This window comes from Macrobrachium rosenbergii, chromosome 40 (genome assembly GCF_040412425.1).
Source record: "Macrobrachium rosenbergii isolate ZJJX-2024 chromosome 40, ASM4041242v1, whole genome shotgun sequence".
NCBI classification, from domain to species: domain Eukaryota; kingdom Metazoa; phylum Arthropoda; class Malacostraca; order Decapoda; family Palaemonidae; genus Macrobrachium; species Macrobrachium rosenbergii.
The window spans coordinates 14,577,491-14,595,031 of record NC_089780.1 but is presented as its reverse complement, the minus strand read 5'-3'; the positions used below and the strand labels follow the sequence as shown (position 1 = coordinate 14,595,031).

The window sequence follows — 17,541 nt, the reverse complement described above, 5'->3', positions numbered from 1 at the left end:
AAAAAATTTTGTTATTAACATAATAATCAGCTAGATTTATTATACAGTAAGTATTTTGCAATGAAGGGCTATATGAACACATTATCTTATGGCTTCATAAAGAAAAACCTTTGCTTTAAACTTTGATCATCCCTTTCTTTTCTCCAAATGGTTACTGAGTAAGTAGCATGAATACTGCAGGATTTTGCAATTGCCAACAATACCTCATGGCTCCTAGGTAGAGGTGATATTTTTGTGTTAAGGAAGGTTTAGAAATTTTATTGAGCAAATCATTTAGCAGGTGCAGTTTAGAAATACAGAGATGCAAAGACTCCCTGAACTCTATTCCAGAAAAGTTCCTTTGGTATTTTCTGGTAAATTAAGGAATGGTAAAGAAGACTACTTTGAAAGATGTTTTTATACAGTCTGGTATAAACATGTAATGTCTTAAAAAGTGGGTGGTAGTAGTAAATATGTTAGGAACCTGGTAGCATTTGGCAATTATCATTCCTGTGGAGTTGATTAATTTATAAAGACACTTGTTTGATATAAATTTTAAACCATAAAGAAAATAAAAATCCTAGCAGTATTTTTTTTTTATGTTTATTACTGATTCTTTTACAGTCTGGGCCCACTTATTGGAGAACTGTAGTTCACTGGCTGGCATAATTCGTTCCTGTCTGTGAATACTCCACTGTAATAAGTTTGGCGCTGAACTCTGCTTTTACCTGTAATCATCTTGTAAAAGTTGGGTACAAAAATATTGAGTGTTTTTGTTATCAGTTTGCCAAATGCTACCAGTCCAAAATGGTTTCTTTGTTATATTAACAGTTCCCATGTCTTTTATTCAAACGAGAAAGATTTAGATGACATATACCAGTTTGGAATTTCTAATTTATTTTATGGTATGTCAGTTTTATCTTGTAATGTCAAGATTTTATTTGCAAACCGTAACTTGGTAGCTTAACCTTTATTGGCTTTTACCTTTGCTTGGAATGGAATCTATTCAGTTACAAAATGATGTTTTGTTATTTACATCCATTTCTCTTTTAATTTGCTGTTTCTGTTATGTATAATGCTTGGCATCTTTTTTAGGTTTTTTGAAGCAGATTTCTATTTCCTGTACACATAAAGGGAATTATGATGCCAGATTCAAAGATGACCCGTTACTCATATACTTTTAATTTCTGAAGACATACTCCAATTTTATTTTTGTATGATGTAATGGCAGACATGAGATGCACTGAGAACACTTGATATATTATGAAGTTAAAACCAAATTCTGTCATTGGAAGGTTAAAAGTTTTTCCCTTCAGTGTTTTGTCACTTATCAGTACTCATCTAGGTTGTGTGTTGCTTTGACTTGAGTTCAGAAGGACAGTATTTGAAAATGAGGTAAGGGAGTAGCTGATTGTTACATGGTAATGTAGTTCAATTGTTCAACCTGTTATTGCCCTAAACTTGGAACTGAAAATCAGATGGACAGTTGTGATTTAGACTGTGAGTGTTTTGAAGGCTGAGCTTCTTCGGATTTGAATAATGCAACTCAAATTTTGTCAGTATTTTTCACAAAGGGTTCTTAGAATTTGTAAATATAGTAAGTTGCTACATTGAGCATAGTATGTGCACAGGACGAACTGGTGGTTCTTATATCTTTACCAAAACCAACAACCATGACACTAGTAGTTGTCATGTACTATCCAATCCCCATTTAAGTAGAACCATCTTCTTCAGCGTCAACATGAACAAAAACGGCTTAGGAATTTGGCCACTTTTGCTTCTCCTAGGACCTATTAAGAAGCCTCTTGTACCCTGTTAACTCGTCCACAACTGCTCCTTTTCTTTTGGGAGGCCCAAAGCTTGTACTATATACCTTGCCCAGTGGTGAGCTGCAGTAAGTTCAGTATGAGGTGACCTCATTTTTCCTTTTAGCCAACACCAAGTTGGTAGGATTTATATTCTTGTCTATCCGTTTTATCAATGATAAATAGAATCGGGGTTTAAGGGGCTATGATTTCTCAAATTTTTCAAATAATTTCTTTAAAAAATCCATGTATGTTGAGATTTTTGAATTGATATTACAATGTCTAGGGTGTCATATGGTAAATTTTTTCCCCAAAATTCCTTAAAATAACAAATTAGTCGCATAATCTTCAGGGACATGAGTATCAATTGACTTAGTATCAGTTGTACTTCGATAATTGTTCACTCCACAGTATTAGTAAAACAGATAAATGAATAAAACTCATTTGAAAAAATGTGACTTTTCACATCATAGTTCTCATGATCATAAGGCAAAATTTATTCATCATACAAGCAGTCCCCAAGTTGTGGTGGCCGTGGGTTACAGCCCTCTGACTTTATGATGTTTGGCTCACGGTGCCGTTAACCTGATTTTACAGCACTGTTTGTGGTTTTATGGCGCCATTCTCGGTTTTACGGCGCTCGTGATCTTTCGGTTTACGGCGTGCTGCCGGGAACAGAACTCCCACTGTAAATCAGGGACTGTCTGTATATCCCAGAGTAGAAGATGCTTTTTTTTTTTTTTTATAAAATTATGTAATTCTCAGGATTGTACTATGCATCCCAGAGGCTGAGGTTACGTTTTTCATTGGCCTATCTTACCCCAGAGGATGTTTATGGTAGCCAGATAGTGTATAAATTATTCTTATTAATATAGAGTAAAACAAAAATGTAGTTGTAAAGATTCTTTCGTTTAACAGCAGGTTACATTAGTTAACAGATTTGTAATTTAGATTTTATCAATATTACTTATATTTTTGCTATTCTCAAATGACCCTGACTTTAATGGAACATTATTAGCAAAATATATTAAAAAAGTATTCAGGTTATTGTGCCATAGTCAGAATTCATAAAGTGGATATTTTGTAATATATTGCTTTTTTACGATAGTTTCTGTAAAATTCACGTTTGACTTGATTATACTTACTAACAATAAGAAAAATGTTTTCAGGTTTTGAAGATTAAAATTGTTTTTCATATTTGTAATATCTCTATTTTGAGGATTTAATCTTTATTCTATTTTTATTTCGTTCTGTTTGGGATGCGCGTTCATGTCATGCTTTAATAAAGTGTAACTGTGCAGCGAAATAATATTCCGTATGTCTAATACCGTGTTTCCTCTTGTGGGTTTTAACTTTTCATTTATCAAAAAAGTGTTAGGAGATAGAGAAGTTGCAAGATTTAGGTTAATAACTGGAGTAAACATTAAAACTCCTTTCCCCCCCCTCCCACTAGCATGTTAGATTATTGCATATAAATATTAAAAATTTTGTGTTCATGGTGTTTATTATTACATCAGTTAATATTTTGTTAACCATTCCTCATATTTATGTATGCAAAAGCAGTTTATACGATGCAGTCGGAAAAATGAAGGAAGGCTTTTTACCAGATTTTAGTACAATTTTTGCACTGTTCATATGAAGCATTTTTAATTCTCTTTTAACTGTGAAGTCTGTAAAAAGTATGTATACCTAAATGCAGTTGAAAATTTTTTTATCTATAATAAGTTGGAATTTTACTAGTTTATAAAATTTTACTAATTGCTTTTTGTTACAATATCGTCATTTTTGGTTGTTAGTGAATGTTGTATTTCTATAGTAATTAGGTTATATAGTATATATATTAAGATAATCATTGTGTATTTTTATATTTGATGGTGTATTGCATGATTCTACTCTCTCTCTCTCTCTCTCTCTCTCTCTCTCTCTCTCTCTCTCTCTCTCTCTCTCTCTCTCTCTCTCTCTCTCTCTCTCTCATAAAGAGCATGGTCTTAGATGTACTGTACTTTGTAGCTTATGGGTTCACTGTTGCATTTTTTTATACCCTAGCATGATTTTAAACCACTGTATATATATTTAGTATGAAGAGTCTTGTGCATTTGCTCTGACATGTATTCTTAAATGTTCATAATCATTTCGAATGTGGATGTTGCTCAAAAGTAATAGTATATGATAGCACTTGAGAATGATGAAATAGTTGGGTTAGTACGAAACGGAAAGATCAAATACATAGTTAGTTTGTTAAGAAGTGAAGTCGAGAAAGTCAGGGTAATTCACCTAGGAAACAAAGAATGACCGAGTGGTCTTTTTATATTTTTCGGTGGTATGGAACTTACTTACTATTCATAAGTTAATGGTCAGTTGATAATTTCCTTCCACCTCCAGAACTTAAGTTCTGTTGCTCCTTTATTTCCATTCATGGTCATTTCCTGACTTAATAAGGCCCTGGGAAGTTGTAAATTGGCCCCCTGGACATGATGAATTACCAATATATGCAACACAGTTGCACAAAAAAAATTTCAGTTATTATTTTCTTAAAGCTGCAATATAATATGCAGTTATAAATGTAATTTCTGGAAACCATATACGATATGTACAGTTCAGTACGTGTATTAAATCAATACATTTTCTTTTTGTCATAACGGAATACATTATATGCTAAAATCTGCACACCAAGAAAGTTTCTGTGAGACAAATATATTCCCTAAGGGTAGGGACATTTGGCAAATGTGAACGAATAAAATGGTCCCATTTAAGTGAGAGCCATGAAGTGGTAGGTTTTCCGTTGTTGATACCTTATCCTCCAGTGACACAAACAATAAAGATTATGATGATTTTATCATACTTGGGAATTACTTGGGAATCTCTGTAAAAATGTTAATTGATGCTGTAACATCTAAAGTGGACTTATTCAAGATAAAACCAGACTTACCCCCAAATTGTAACATTTCTGGGAAAAATTTTTTCATCTGTTGAGATACTTAAAAACTGCTGATTAAAATTGGGTCAGAAAAATATCTTACATAATTAGATTTAAAATTGCCCTGCACTGGAGAGCATCTTGCACCTTGTCTCAAATAAAATAAAATTTCCACGGCTGTGGTTATTACTCATTAAACTTTTTATGTAAAATTTATGCAATCTTGTAGATTTTTTTTTTTTTTTGGAAAACTCAGCACAGTAAGTTATTATTGGTAAGGTTTTATTACTCTGCTTTTCTAGCTAATCATGCACACCAAGGAAACTTACCACCAAAGCAGCTCCGATATTCTTAATTTTCCTTGTGGACGATGTTGTTGGCCATAATTACGCTACCGCTTGGTGAACCTGCTACAGTTTGACAACTGTTTCATGATTTGCTTTATTTTCCGTCTTGCTTTTTACATTTTACTCGAAAATTATTTCCCACCTAGTCATCTGTTCTTATTTTAGCTCGTTGTCGTAGGTTGAAGTGAAACTTAAGCAGCATGGCCTCTGCAGAATTCAGTCTTTCATACTAATCTGATACTTTTCGATCTGCTTCCTGGAACGTTTAAGATTTTGTACCAAGTTCAGCCATGCTATGATCTGTTGTTTTTTCCTGTCCCTCTGAATATCTGTCATTATGAACATTCATCAGGTTCTGCAAGTCCTCTCCCTGGATTGAAAAAATCCCTATAATCCAGATGCTTTGGAACATCAATGGTGCCAGGTAACTGAAATATTAGGACAAATAAAGGTAGTCTAGTAGCTTAGGAGTGAAATACTTAATACTATCTTTCTTGTTTTTCATCTTAGTAATGAACTGTTATAATTTTCAGTATTCTTTACAGAATTTATTTTAGAGTTGTAAATAGCTAGAATCACGGAAATTTCATAAATATCATTGCCATTGGTTCATATCGTCTTTGTTGTAGACTTACCAGTGACAGAAACTACATTTTTTTCAGTAAAAATAATGTCAGTACAAATTCAGTGTATAGATGTTATAGCTGAAAGTTTCTGTGTAACGAATTTTTGTTCGAAACGAATTAATTATCGATGAACAAAATATGTATTGCAAGCAGCCACTAGATTTGGAAGTTTCTGAATCCTGCCTGGAAATGCAGTGTGGCCCACCTGGGGGCCATGACCCACTGATTAAGAACCATTAGTCTAAGCCAGCTGGTTTATAGACCTTGCCTATATTCTGTCAAATTACATGTGATACTAGTCTAGCTAACTGGTTTCTAAACCTAGCCTATATATGGCGAGATTACTAGTTGTACTCTGTTGTTACTCATCTGTTTTATTAACTTTTTTAACACATAAGATTTAACTTGATATTTTGTACATAATAATGAACAAACCACATTTTATGCAACAAAAAACTAACATCCAAAACGGCTTCTTTGGTGAAATTGAATCGTAACCTAGCCATAGCTCTATGCAAATGAGTGTCATCAGTAGTCACTGCATCTTGTATAACATGGAGTATATTGGAGTCAGAGTTTTAAAATCAGTAATTTGCAACAATAATTTGTAAAATCACATATGCAAATTATTGACATTTGCTGTTATTATGAGATACAGCTTCAAGCTTACAAATGCTGCATCTAAGCTTGAAACCATTCAAGAAAATAAGTCCAGGTTCTTAAAGAAATTGTATAAATTGTGTGGTTCTTCACATCTCACACCTTCCTGGAATTATGGTTCTGAAATACCAGCACTTTCCAACTTAAAATGCAAGCATTAAGTTGTGGTATTGAGACTTGTCATTTAGCCTTAGGCTGTACTTTTATATCATTTATTATGGCTGTTAAATCTATTTGGAGCTTCAGCGCAGAACATACTGTTGCTCAGTTTATTGCAGAACTGATAGAAGTTCATACTCCATATTACTGCAGCATCCTCATACATCAGTGCTCAATAAGTAGTATGTTATTTTCGTTATGGCCACCTCTTTACACGCACACCATAAGTAAGACATGTCACAGGGTCAGGTAAAAACTGCATGAGTTCTGGATTTAATTGTCTGAGTATTTTTTAGAGTAACTTGTCAGGATTAATTTACAGAGAGCTATTCTAATACTGTACCCTGTAATTGTTTACCCCATCAGTGGACAGAAAATTCGTTTTGCAGGCTTGTAATAACTTTGGAAGTTAAGGGGTATAATTAACGTACTGATATACTTTTCAGATCTGGTCCCTTTCATCTGTTACACCAGCCTCTGGTGAGGGGGCAGGATTATGTATAGAAAAACTTACACTTGATTACAGCAACATATGAATGTTTGACTTCTCTTATTTAACAAAAATCAGTTGTGTAAAATAAACTGCCTTTTTTTATTTTCTCTGTTTCCTGTTGTTTTCACGAAGAAGTATATAGTTGACAAGGGTTTATAACATTCATTTAAGTTGAGGTTCTAATGATAATAATTCGTTTGCCTTTGATAAGTGTCGGAGTGTATCATTGCATCTCATGGTTCTGCTTGATCAAGAAAATTTGCTTTTGAGTAATGCCATAGGCAATAGCTCAAATTTTATGTTTGTATGAGAACACTTTATGGAATGTATCTGTAAAAAATTTATTTATTCGAAATATGCTCTGGAAGACATTATTGTTAACAGTTTAGATTTTTTGTCGAGTTTCTTCTGCATTTATAAAAATTCAGTGTATTTATGTCAGCCACCCATCTTGATTTTGTACTCAGACACTGTAATTTATTGATAACATCAATGTATATGAAGAGAAAATCTGTTTATTCCCACTTGTTAAATAAGAATTTGGTCTTCAGGGTTTTAGTATGAAATTTTGAAGCTACAAGTATTCCATCTTATTTTGTTTGCTCTTCTTTACCTTTAAAAATGTGTTCCTAAAATATTTACCATTAGTGGTGGAGAGGTTATCCGACCATTCATCCTCAGATCTGACAGCTATGGAAACGACGCTAAGATCATAACAAACCTCCTGCGTCTTACCAAGGTTGAGATTGAACCGCTTGCTCAAGTTTATCAGATCCGCACCAGCAGCAGCCCAGTGAGTGCTGAAGATATCCAAAGCTCTTTAGAGGACCAGAAGGCAGCTCTCGCTGACTTGAAGAATGCAGATTTACTATCACGTAGTAATGACAGTCTGAGTGATATATCAGAAGAAGAAACTCCATCACGAGCAGGTGTAGTTCGGGGGTTTTTCTCACGAAATGCACCAGAGCGATTGTCAAATCTGTTTAAGAGAAGTGTTGACAGCGCTGATGAAAAGCTCCGTGGGTTCTGGAAAAGGAGTGGCAGTGTCAGTAGATCAAGTAGTAAAGATTCTGTGAACCTAGAGCAGGGTGTTTCTGATTACTTGGAAGGAGGGAGAGAAAGCTCGGCAGAAAAAAGTAGTGGGGACAGAAGCAGTACGGAAAGAAGTAGTGTAGAAAAGGATGGTGACACAGATCTTATCTGTATGAAAAAAACTCCTGAACCCCCAGTGGCATTGGACAAAGCTGAGCAAAAACCAGAAACTCCTACAAGCATGAAACCACAGTCATTGCTTTTCCCTCCGAGATCTCCAAATATCAACATTGATAGAACTCATAACTATTCCCCTATTCCTTCTAGTCCAATTCGCACTCCAGTCACAGAAAACGATCCTCTCGGAGCATTTAGTCCCCAGTCAACAGAAGAGGCAGATCCCAAAGCTGGACTGTCTTCCTACTCTAGTATGACTGCCTCTGTAGTATCTGAGTCAACATCTAGCACTCGTGAGTCACCGTCAAGGCACAGTTCTGCCAGCGATGATTCAGAGTTGGTAGCACACTTATCAGGACACCGTGGACATCGTCGCTCAAATCGACAGGTTGCCAGAAGTGCTACATTTACTGGTCGTACCAGTCAGGATCCAGTGAGAAGATTCCAACGTTCATCTAATTCCCTTTGGGCGTTATCTTCCTCTCCTAGTCCAACCCATTCTTCCAGTCCTCAGCCAAGCCGTACCCTCCCTTCTGATCATACACAGTCCGATGACTCTAACTCTGCCCTTATGTCTGCTACTCCCACCTGGCCATCCCTAAAGCTGCCATTCAGGTAACCTACTTTAGAAACATTTTTTTTTTTTTTGCTTTTGAATGAATTTTTGTGTAATCTCTATTCATTTTTTCTTTTGAATGATATTAATTAATAACATGGTTCCTCATTCACAATTTGTGGCAGGAATTCAGTGCCTTTATTCAGATTTCCCAACGTCGATTGAACCTAAGGAAAAAACACAAATGGGAATCTTTTTTAAATAAGTGAAATAGAAGAGGAGACATTCTGTAGATGTTAAGTTTGGCAAAGAATTCCTTCTCAGAAGCTTAAGACCTGTTGATGAATGCACACAATTGTGATTTTGTACAATGTCAGTTAACTAACAAGTTGTGACTTATTTTATTTGGTTATATAGCTCTCCAAAAGAGTCTGTTCTTTTAGTAATTTTGTATTTTCTCTTATCAGCTTAAACTGTTTTTGTTGAAATATTATTTTGAAACTTATTAAAATAGTATGAAACTTCTGGGTCATATGATATTTTGGATAGCTATACTGTATAGTACTCATATAGCTTTGTACAGAGTCTTTATTGAAGTTATGTTACTAGATATAATAGAATTAAGAAAAGAATTTTAGTCATGGTTGATGTCTTGAAAGAGGTTTGCTTAGATTTGATTAAGGGTTTCAGGTCACACATTGTCACAAATTGTTATAGAAAATTTCATTGAAGTATTTAAAGTAGTGCATATATTCATTTACAGTGTATGTTATTTTTATTAATTCACTGGGAGCATTTGTAGACTTAGTGCATAAATATTGTTTTTCGTAATTGGCAATAGTCTTGAATGTTTAGATGTGATGTTTTTTTATTTTCAAACACTTTGATGCTTCTAGAAAGTAATGTATTGCATATTAGATGTACAGTATTTATTTACTGCTGCATGTTGGATATGCACAAATTTTTTGTTTCTAGCTTAAAAAGTTGGGAGCCATCTTTGTCGAGAAATTGTCAGGGAATCAGCTTTTGGATGCCAGGACTACTCAGATAGTATGCATTGTTAACAAAGAAGATTAATGAAATCAGTTGGATTTTGTTGTTTTTAGCTAATAATCATTAGAACTTTAAATTAATTCTTTAATTCAGGTTCTATACCCATTAATTTTAGAATATTGTGTTTTCAAACACATCATTGTTTACTTCCTGGAAAATGCCCACTGATATTTAGAGTAGATATTTTTAATGTTAATGGGGTATTTTTGGGGGACGAGTAACAATGATTTGATTTGCAACTCATGACAAAGTTATCACCCTCTTCGAAGATGGCTTCCGTCTGGTAGCATTCTATGTTGTACTAGTTGTGATGTAGCATCAGGTATGTGGCGTTACAGTTACAGTAACAGTAGCAGTCGTCTTGGAATGGCATCCAACATGGCCTCCGTCGGGTTGCGACAAGCCACGAAGCAAATTGAGCAGCTTCGGGCTCAGTACATTGATCCGGCCATGGCTGATTTGGGCCAGTACAGGTAGGTTCCTCTTATCTGGAGATTAAAAGACTCACCAAGATCTAGGTGAATGACTTGAACAGTTATGGACTTCATACTTTGATTTTCACAGGTTGTGCTTCTATTCTTTCTTGAGTCTACTTGTACTTACCTTATTGTTTTTGTGTAGAATAGTTACCATTTTTTGTGCATTACATTAGCTATAAACTACCAAGACCTCCCTTGGCATTCTTCTTTATTGTGTTATATACCAGTCCTTTAAAAAACATAAGCGGCAGTAGTTTGAAAACTGCTGCATAGAATTCTGCAAAGTTTAAATGTTTTGTGTTACTGTACTGACAGAGCAGACACAGGTGTCAAAAAACAGAAAACTCAGTTAACCTAGAAATTTTTTTAGCTTAGTCTAGGCAGACTCTTGGAGGGGATAGACACTAGTATTGTACAGGCAGTCCCCAGTTGTCAGGGGTTTCCGTTCTGACGGCATGATGATAAGCGAAAATTGCCGATAACCGAAAATCGGTGATTTCCGGTGATTTTTTGGCGATTTTCGGCACTTATCAGCGCTGAAAATCGCCGACTTCTGGTTATCGGCGCCGATAAGCAGAAATTGGCACATATCGGCATTGAAAATTGCCAATTTTTGTCGCTAGACAAGCCCCGAAAAACTGGATCGCTGATAATCGAACCCGCTGATAACCGGGGACTGCCTGTTATAGTGTTCTCTATTCAAGCATTACCAGCAGGATGCAGTTAGATATTAAATATTTAGACTACTGTACTTAATATTTGTGTTTTAATTTTATTATTGTTATGCTAAGTTAGTAAGCATTCAGATGTAACAAGCCTGGAATTCCATTTAACTTGCAAAAGCAAGCTTCAGTAAAATAGGAGTTCCATATGTGGAAAAGAGAACACATAAATTGAATAAGAAATAAAGATAAAGAAATTGATATTTACATTCACATTAGCAGTACAAGTTGGAAAGTTAGGCAGTGGTGGATGGCATTTGTAAGTAGTATTGCAGCCTCTCTTAAACTCATATCATCAGCATCATCAAGAGGAAAACAATTCCAGTTTTACATTAAAAGGAATGAAAGACTTCTAGGCAGGATGATGTCTTACCTAAACAGAATGTGAATGTTGATGGGCATCACTTACCACTTCATGGAAAACAGACACAGAAGTAGTAAGAGAAATTTCATGTTGAAATCAAGCTTATGGAAAATGACCAAAGAAGACACCTTCTGCCATCAGTCTTATCAAAGTTACCATTGCTTAGGAAACAGTAACTTCTACTGCAGGCAATCTTCTTTTAAAAGATAGCAATCCCAGTAACCACTGTCAAGCAGAGTGAAAGGTTTTTCAAAAGTATTCCATTATCTCGGTAAACATTTATTCCATCATTTCGGTAAATATGGAAAGCATTGCAAAGAGCACCAAGTCTTCTGGTGGCGACAGTTTGTTTATATTTTGAGTTCTTTGGAAAAGAGGTGCAGGTACCTGCACAAAGCAGATCTTGGATTTGGATTATAGTACCACACCAGCTAATCAGTAAAGCTGTAGTTTTGCTGGAGTTCAGGTTTCTATCCCACAAACTTCATCACTTATGGATGCACTTGTGTCAAAGGTCTGTTAAGGCTGTCAGGAAATTTGTTCAGCATCTGGAGGAAGTAATAAATATAAAAGATTTGAATTGTTTGTGTGTTGTACATGCTTAATTATTTGACGAACAACCCTGTTAAATAGAGATAATAGGTTTTGGAGATCTAACCTGAAGAATACCAAACAAATTAGGTTTAGTTTCATTTAAAACACCACCAACAACAACACAGTTGTTTCCAGTGACTTAGAAAAGTAAATGAGATCCACTGCAAACTATATAGCTTCTGATACCATAGTTTTTAAGTTTTCATATGAGATCCTTCTGTGTAACCAGGTTAGAAGGCAGAGTAAGGATCACCTAGTACAACTTTGGATTCATGGTCATTGTCAAGGTTGTTTTGGATGTTGCTACAAATCTATAAGGTCATTACAATACCCACTTGTTTCTGTAAGTATACCTGGTTGTCAAGAATCAAGTTTTTAGATTCAAGACTTTTCAGTAACTTCTGGAGTACTAGGATGTCAGAGGTTGGTCTTTGTATGCTGTATGTTTTTACAATACATAGTTTTTATACAAACCATTTTATCTTGGAATACCTATGACATTTAAATCCTTTTGGAACTACAGTAGTATCATTAAATAAGGAGTAAGGATCCATGAAATTCTTTGAGACATTACATTGGGAAAAATCCATCTTGAGAAATTCTGTGGGTGGTATTTTACAAGGCCTTGGAGGCCTCCAGCAACTCCTCCACCTTGTTCAGGAGGTCCATCATCAATATGCCCCATGTATTTGATATGGTGGGCCAGATATTTGTTGAGAGACAACAGAACCATATTTCTCTTGTGAGGTCAACATTTTTTGGCTGTCCCAGCAGGATTTGAGGAACATTTGTAGCAACTGTAGTGTTGATCCTAATTCTGGATTACAGATAAGGTTCTCACACGAAAACTTCGTAAATATGTAGTTTTTAGTGACTTACTTTCAGTTTTTTAAGTGGCTGGCAACTGTGTTGTTGTTAGTGATTTGCACAGCCCCAATTTTACATCAGACTCAGAGATATGTAGACATCATCTTGTGAGGGTATCAGTTTTAGTTATGTATACTGTTTCTGTAATTATTCTGAGTTTTCACTTAACTATCCATTGTTATTCTGCTTAAGTTACATTCTTACTATTTAGATTATGTTTTGAAAAAGTACTTCATCATTCAGATTTAAATACAGTACTATGGTATATAGAAGTTGCATGCTTCTTTTGTTATAGTAAATTCAGTGAACTAACAATTGCTTACTATTTAAAACAGCATTCTGAAAACTGAAGCTTATTGCTGTAGCTTAGAGCTTTAAGCATTCCTGAAAGGTACAATGTCTTTACTGAGATGCTTTACACTTAAAGATGTAGTTTTAAGGATTTTGACGAGTGATGATGACACTTTTGTAAGAAAACTAACAAATGCATAGTATGTATATTGCTTCCTTGCAAGGTATTGAATTATTTTTTATTCAGCAGACATATTAAAAACATCTGTTTTGCTCATTGCTACTCTCTTCTTGGATTTGCAGTATGAATTCTTATGCCTTAAGTTTCTTTATTCCCAAGATGAAAAGGCTACAGAATATGGCAATTGAAGGGTCAGTTTTTCAACCTGTCTTTTTAAATTGTAAAAGCATTCGAACTTGTTTTGTATGTCGGGTTTCTTTGGTCATAATTGATTCCTTCTTTATGTGTGGTGGTTGTGAAATGATTTGTTAAAAAGATGCAAGAGAAAATAGACAACGTGTGAACTTCATGTTCTAGCACACTACTTGCGTGCTAGAATCAAATTGCTTGATGCTAAGGAATTTTATTTGTTTATTTTCTTGTTGAAAACATTTGGTTGGAGATTTTGCAGACTTAGAGATTGTAATTTTTCACCTAGCAATTTTGGCACTGTCCTGTGGAAAAGATAATTGTTCCTTTGGTTGTAGCTGTGTAAAAGGAAATAGCAGTTTTTAATTTTGTGTGGTGGGAAGTTCTGTTATGTTGTATCAGCCTGTTAAGTTACAAGAATTTTGTTGAAGATCTTAATCTGTTGGATTTGTTCTATCCAGGAATTTAGTATCTCAGTTTCCAAAAATGAAATGTTTATATCTGACTGATTCTTGTATGTTGTTTACGATTTTTGTGAATTTAATGTTACCTTGTATGTGGGTTGAGTGCTTCTCCTTTGGAAAAGATACATACAAATTTGAACTTAGTTTTCTGTTTACAGTAACCAATAATAATCATGGTAGTGATATCAGCACCATCCTGCAAGTATAGCTTAGTGTTAGGCGTGGGGGCATATACAGTTCCTAAGTAAGAATGTTGATAATCTTTATCACTTCGCATAATGTATAACTATGGAGCAAAGGAGAAGGGGAAAATTCACACAAGACAAAACTTTGATATATTTTATTCCATTTTTTCAAGTGAAGATGATTAATATTTGTAGCCGATAAGGAAGTAGCATAATTGAGACTACAAAATAATCTGCTCGTCAGGTACCTTACTCTAGAAATGTCACTTAGACAAATTAAAGAAAATAAATGGTTGGTCGAAACCACCACTACAATTCAGTCAGAAGACTATACTGTACAGAGTTTAAAATGATAGACAGCATCAGTGTTAAAGTACCATGACAACACAGGGAGAGAAGTAGGTACATAAAAACTCATTCTAGAATCCCTTCAAAAATTCTATGTCCAGTCGAATGTTTATTTTTACTAAAAACTTGAGGGCCAGCCCAGTGAAAAATTGTGACTTTAAAAATAAATTAAAAGAAAAACCATAACTTGTCTAAAAAAAAATCTGAGGTAAAGAAGTTCACAGTAGGATAAACAGCATGAATAAAAAGTCACTCCATATTTTTAAAGTGAAAAATCATAATTTGAATGGTTAATAAAGTATAAATCGTGGATCATGTAACATTTCCATGAAAATTGTAAAACATTCAATTTTAATTCAAAGAGAAAAGAGTGACCTCTTAGACAAATTGTAGATATGTTTGTTCCTACATGAATACAAACCTGAGGTCTTTACAAAGGAATTACCTTCAGCGCAAGCTGGAGCAGGCAATTCTACACAACAAGGTTGTTCAGTAATTGCGCTACTGGTGGGAGAGGCGAGGGGTACCCTCACCACCTCCCTTCATGGGGTCGCATAACCACTTGCCTTATAGCCTTCGTCGAGAGTGGACGCAATCCTGTCTTCCTCTGCCCGAACGTTTCCTGGCTGTTCTACCTGCACTTCATCTTTGTTTTTTCCTTCTTTTGTTTGTCTTGGAGTATGATTGTGATATATCTGTTCTTATTCTTGGGTGTAATGCAAACCCAAGAAGCATCTACTAAGCCTAAACCTCGCTTTTGCCCAGGTGTGGGAGAGCAGCGTTGCAATTGCTTACTCTCACCCTTCGAGGTAGACCTGCACACTGTTTGCAACAAATGCCGCAAGCGAGTGTGTTCAGTGACTAATACTTGTCCCAAGTGTTGTGATTGGTCCCCGGAGCAGTGGATGAGGTTTGCTGGGAAGAGGAAATCCAAGAAGGATGCTCATCCATCTTTGGAGGGGTATTCTCCTCCGAGGACGCCAGGTAGCTCCTTGTCTCTTCCCATGCAATTCTGTTCTGCTTCTTCATCTGGGGGAGAAACCACTCCTCCATCTTCCCCTGGTGCCTTGGCAATGGGGGTCTTGTTATGGAGGAGCGGGGCCCTCTCACAGTCTCTTGAAGGCTTCCTTCCAGTTTCTCTGGGGGGCAGCATTCTCTAATATTCCATCTTCTTCAGGTCTGGGGGAGATCAGGAAGACCTTTCAAGATCTTAGGAACCTCTGGCCGCTTGCATCGCTCCCCCTTCTTCTTCTGAGGGTCCTGTTAGGCGGACAGACCCGAAGAGGAAGAAGGTGGTGGCTTTAGACTGCAAGAAGACCCCTTCCCCTCCTGAGGGTCCTGTTAGGTGGACAGACCCGAAGAGGCGAAGGTTGGTGGCTCTAGACTGTGAAAAGGCCTGTAAGGCCTCTCACGTTGTGTCTTGTTCTCCGGAACAAGCATGAAGATCTCTCTACAAACCTTCCCCTTCCCAGGATGGGGAATCTGCGTCTCGGGTGTTCTCAGACAGGACAGGGGACCCACGTCTCAGGTGATGCTGGACATCCGAGGCGTGGAAGCAGTGTGCCCTGGGACCAGCCACGACACTGCTGGGCGGGCTGATGCCCAGGGCACCAGTACCAGACACCATCTGATCCCCAGTAAAGACCCTCCTTCCATACAGACTGTCTTTCCTGCTTGCCCTGGCATCGGCAAAGAGAGTAGGTGAACTTCATGGTCTTTTCTTACAACGTTAAACACTCGAGGGGATGGGGATCTGTTTTGTTCTAATTTATCCTGGAATTTGTGGCTGAGACTCAGAATCTGTCGGTCCCTGATGCCAAATTCGAGTCCTTTTCGATCCCCTCCCTAGAGGACTTTGTAGGTAATGATCCAGAAGAGATGCTACTTTGTCCAGTTAGAGTTATGTGGCGCTACCTTAAAAGGACTTGGCAACTCAGGCCTGAGTGTTGGCAACTTTTTGTTAGCACTGGCAAGATCAAGAGGAGGTGTCCAAGAACACAATACCTTTTTGGCTGTGTGAGACTATCAAGCAGGCACTCAGTGTCAAACGAGGAGGACTCGAGTATGTTCTGGCCCAGAGCTCACAAAGTTAGGGGCATTGAGCCCTCCCTTGCGTTCAAGAAGAACCAGTTGGTATATTGGGTGCTGAGAGCAGGAGTGTGGTCAAGTCAGATGACATTCACCTCCTTTTACCAGAGGGACATTGCCCATAGGTCCTTGGACACCTTTTCTTTGGGTCCTGTGGTGGCTGCTCAACAAGTTGCATAGCTATCCAGTTCCCTAGCGGGGCAGGTAGCATCTTGTCTAAGATGTATGGTAGTAGAAGTGTGTGTGTGTGTGTGTGTGTGTGTGTGGTGTCTCTCTCTCCTCCCTCTTTTCTCCTTCTTGTACCTTCCTCTCACAGCAGGCAGAGGATAGGTTTCCAGACTGACATATGCTGGACAGACACAGATGCAGGTGAGTGATCAGCCTTTCTATTTTTTCATTGTTGTGATCTGAAAGAAGCATACCCTGCCCTCTCTTTAGCAAGGGGAGAGAGGGAGGGATGGACAATAAAACTAACCCGTTACAGGCAGTTCCTGGTTACCTGCGGGGGTTCCGTTCCGACAGCGTGATGATAAGTGAAAATCACCGATAACCAAAAATAGTCGATTTTTGCCACTGATAAGTGCTGTCGATTTCACTGTTAGATATGTATCGGCGCCAATAAGCAGAAATCGGCACGAAAATTGCTGATTTTTGTCACTTGACAAGCCCCGAAAAACCGTATCGCCGATAACTGAGCCCGACAATAACCAAGGACTGCCTGTACTTATCTTAGATTTATTGTCTCCGACACAATGTTCTTCCAGCCTTTTTTGGAGTAATGCTGCTTTCACATCCATTACTTTGAAAAGCCCATAAGTCTGACAGTCGAGCACACCTTTGTTCCCCTGATCAGAGGCATGGGACTGAATCCTCTGCTCGACATTACACGACCAGGAAAAAGTCATAGGTGAGGCGAACCTCCAGTTGGTTAGGAAGCCTACTCAAATCCTCCCACCAGTCAGTAA

General features: G+C 36.9%; 1 protein-coding gene across 10 annotated transcripts in view; it reads left to right on the top strand.

The window, feature by feature from the left end:
* Nucleotides 1-17,541, top strand: part of Crag (DENN domain-containing protein Crag) — a 71,160-nt gene that overhangs the window by 38,670 nt on the left and 14,949 nt on the right. For 4 of the 10 annotated variants that reach the window (XM_067083150.1, XM_067083147.1, XM_067083149.1 and 1 more), the window contains 3 exons: nucleotides 7,668-8,810; nucleotides 10,143-10,277; nucleotides 13,425-13,493. The exons of 1 other annotated variant lie outside the window; for it this stretch is intronic. In XM_067083150.1, the coding sequence (XP_066939251.1) occupies nucleotides 7,668-8,810; nucleotides 10,143-10,277; nucleotides 13,425-13,493 (1,347 nt within the window). The remainder of the gene's footprint in view (nucleotides 1-7,667; nucleotides 8,811-10,142; nucleotides 10,278-13,424; nucleotides 13,494-17,541) is intronic. 5 more of the 10 variants (XM_067083153.1, XM_067083152.1, XM_067083148.1 and 2 more) reach the window with 2 other exon arrangements.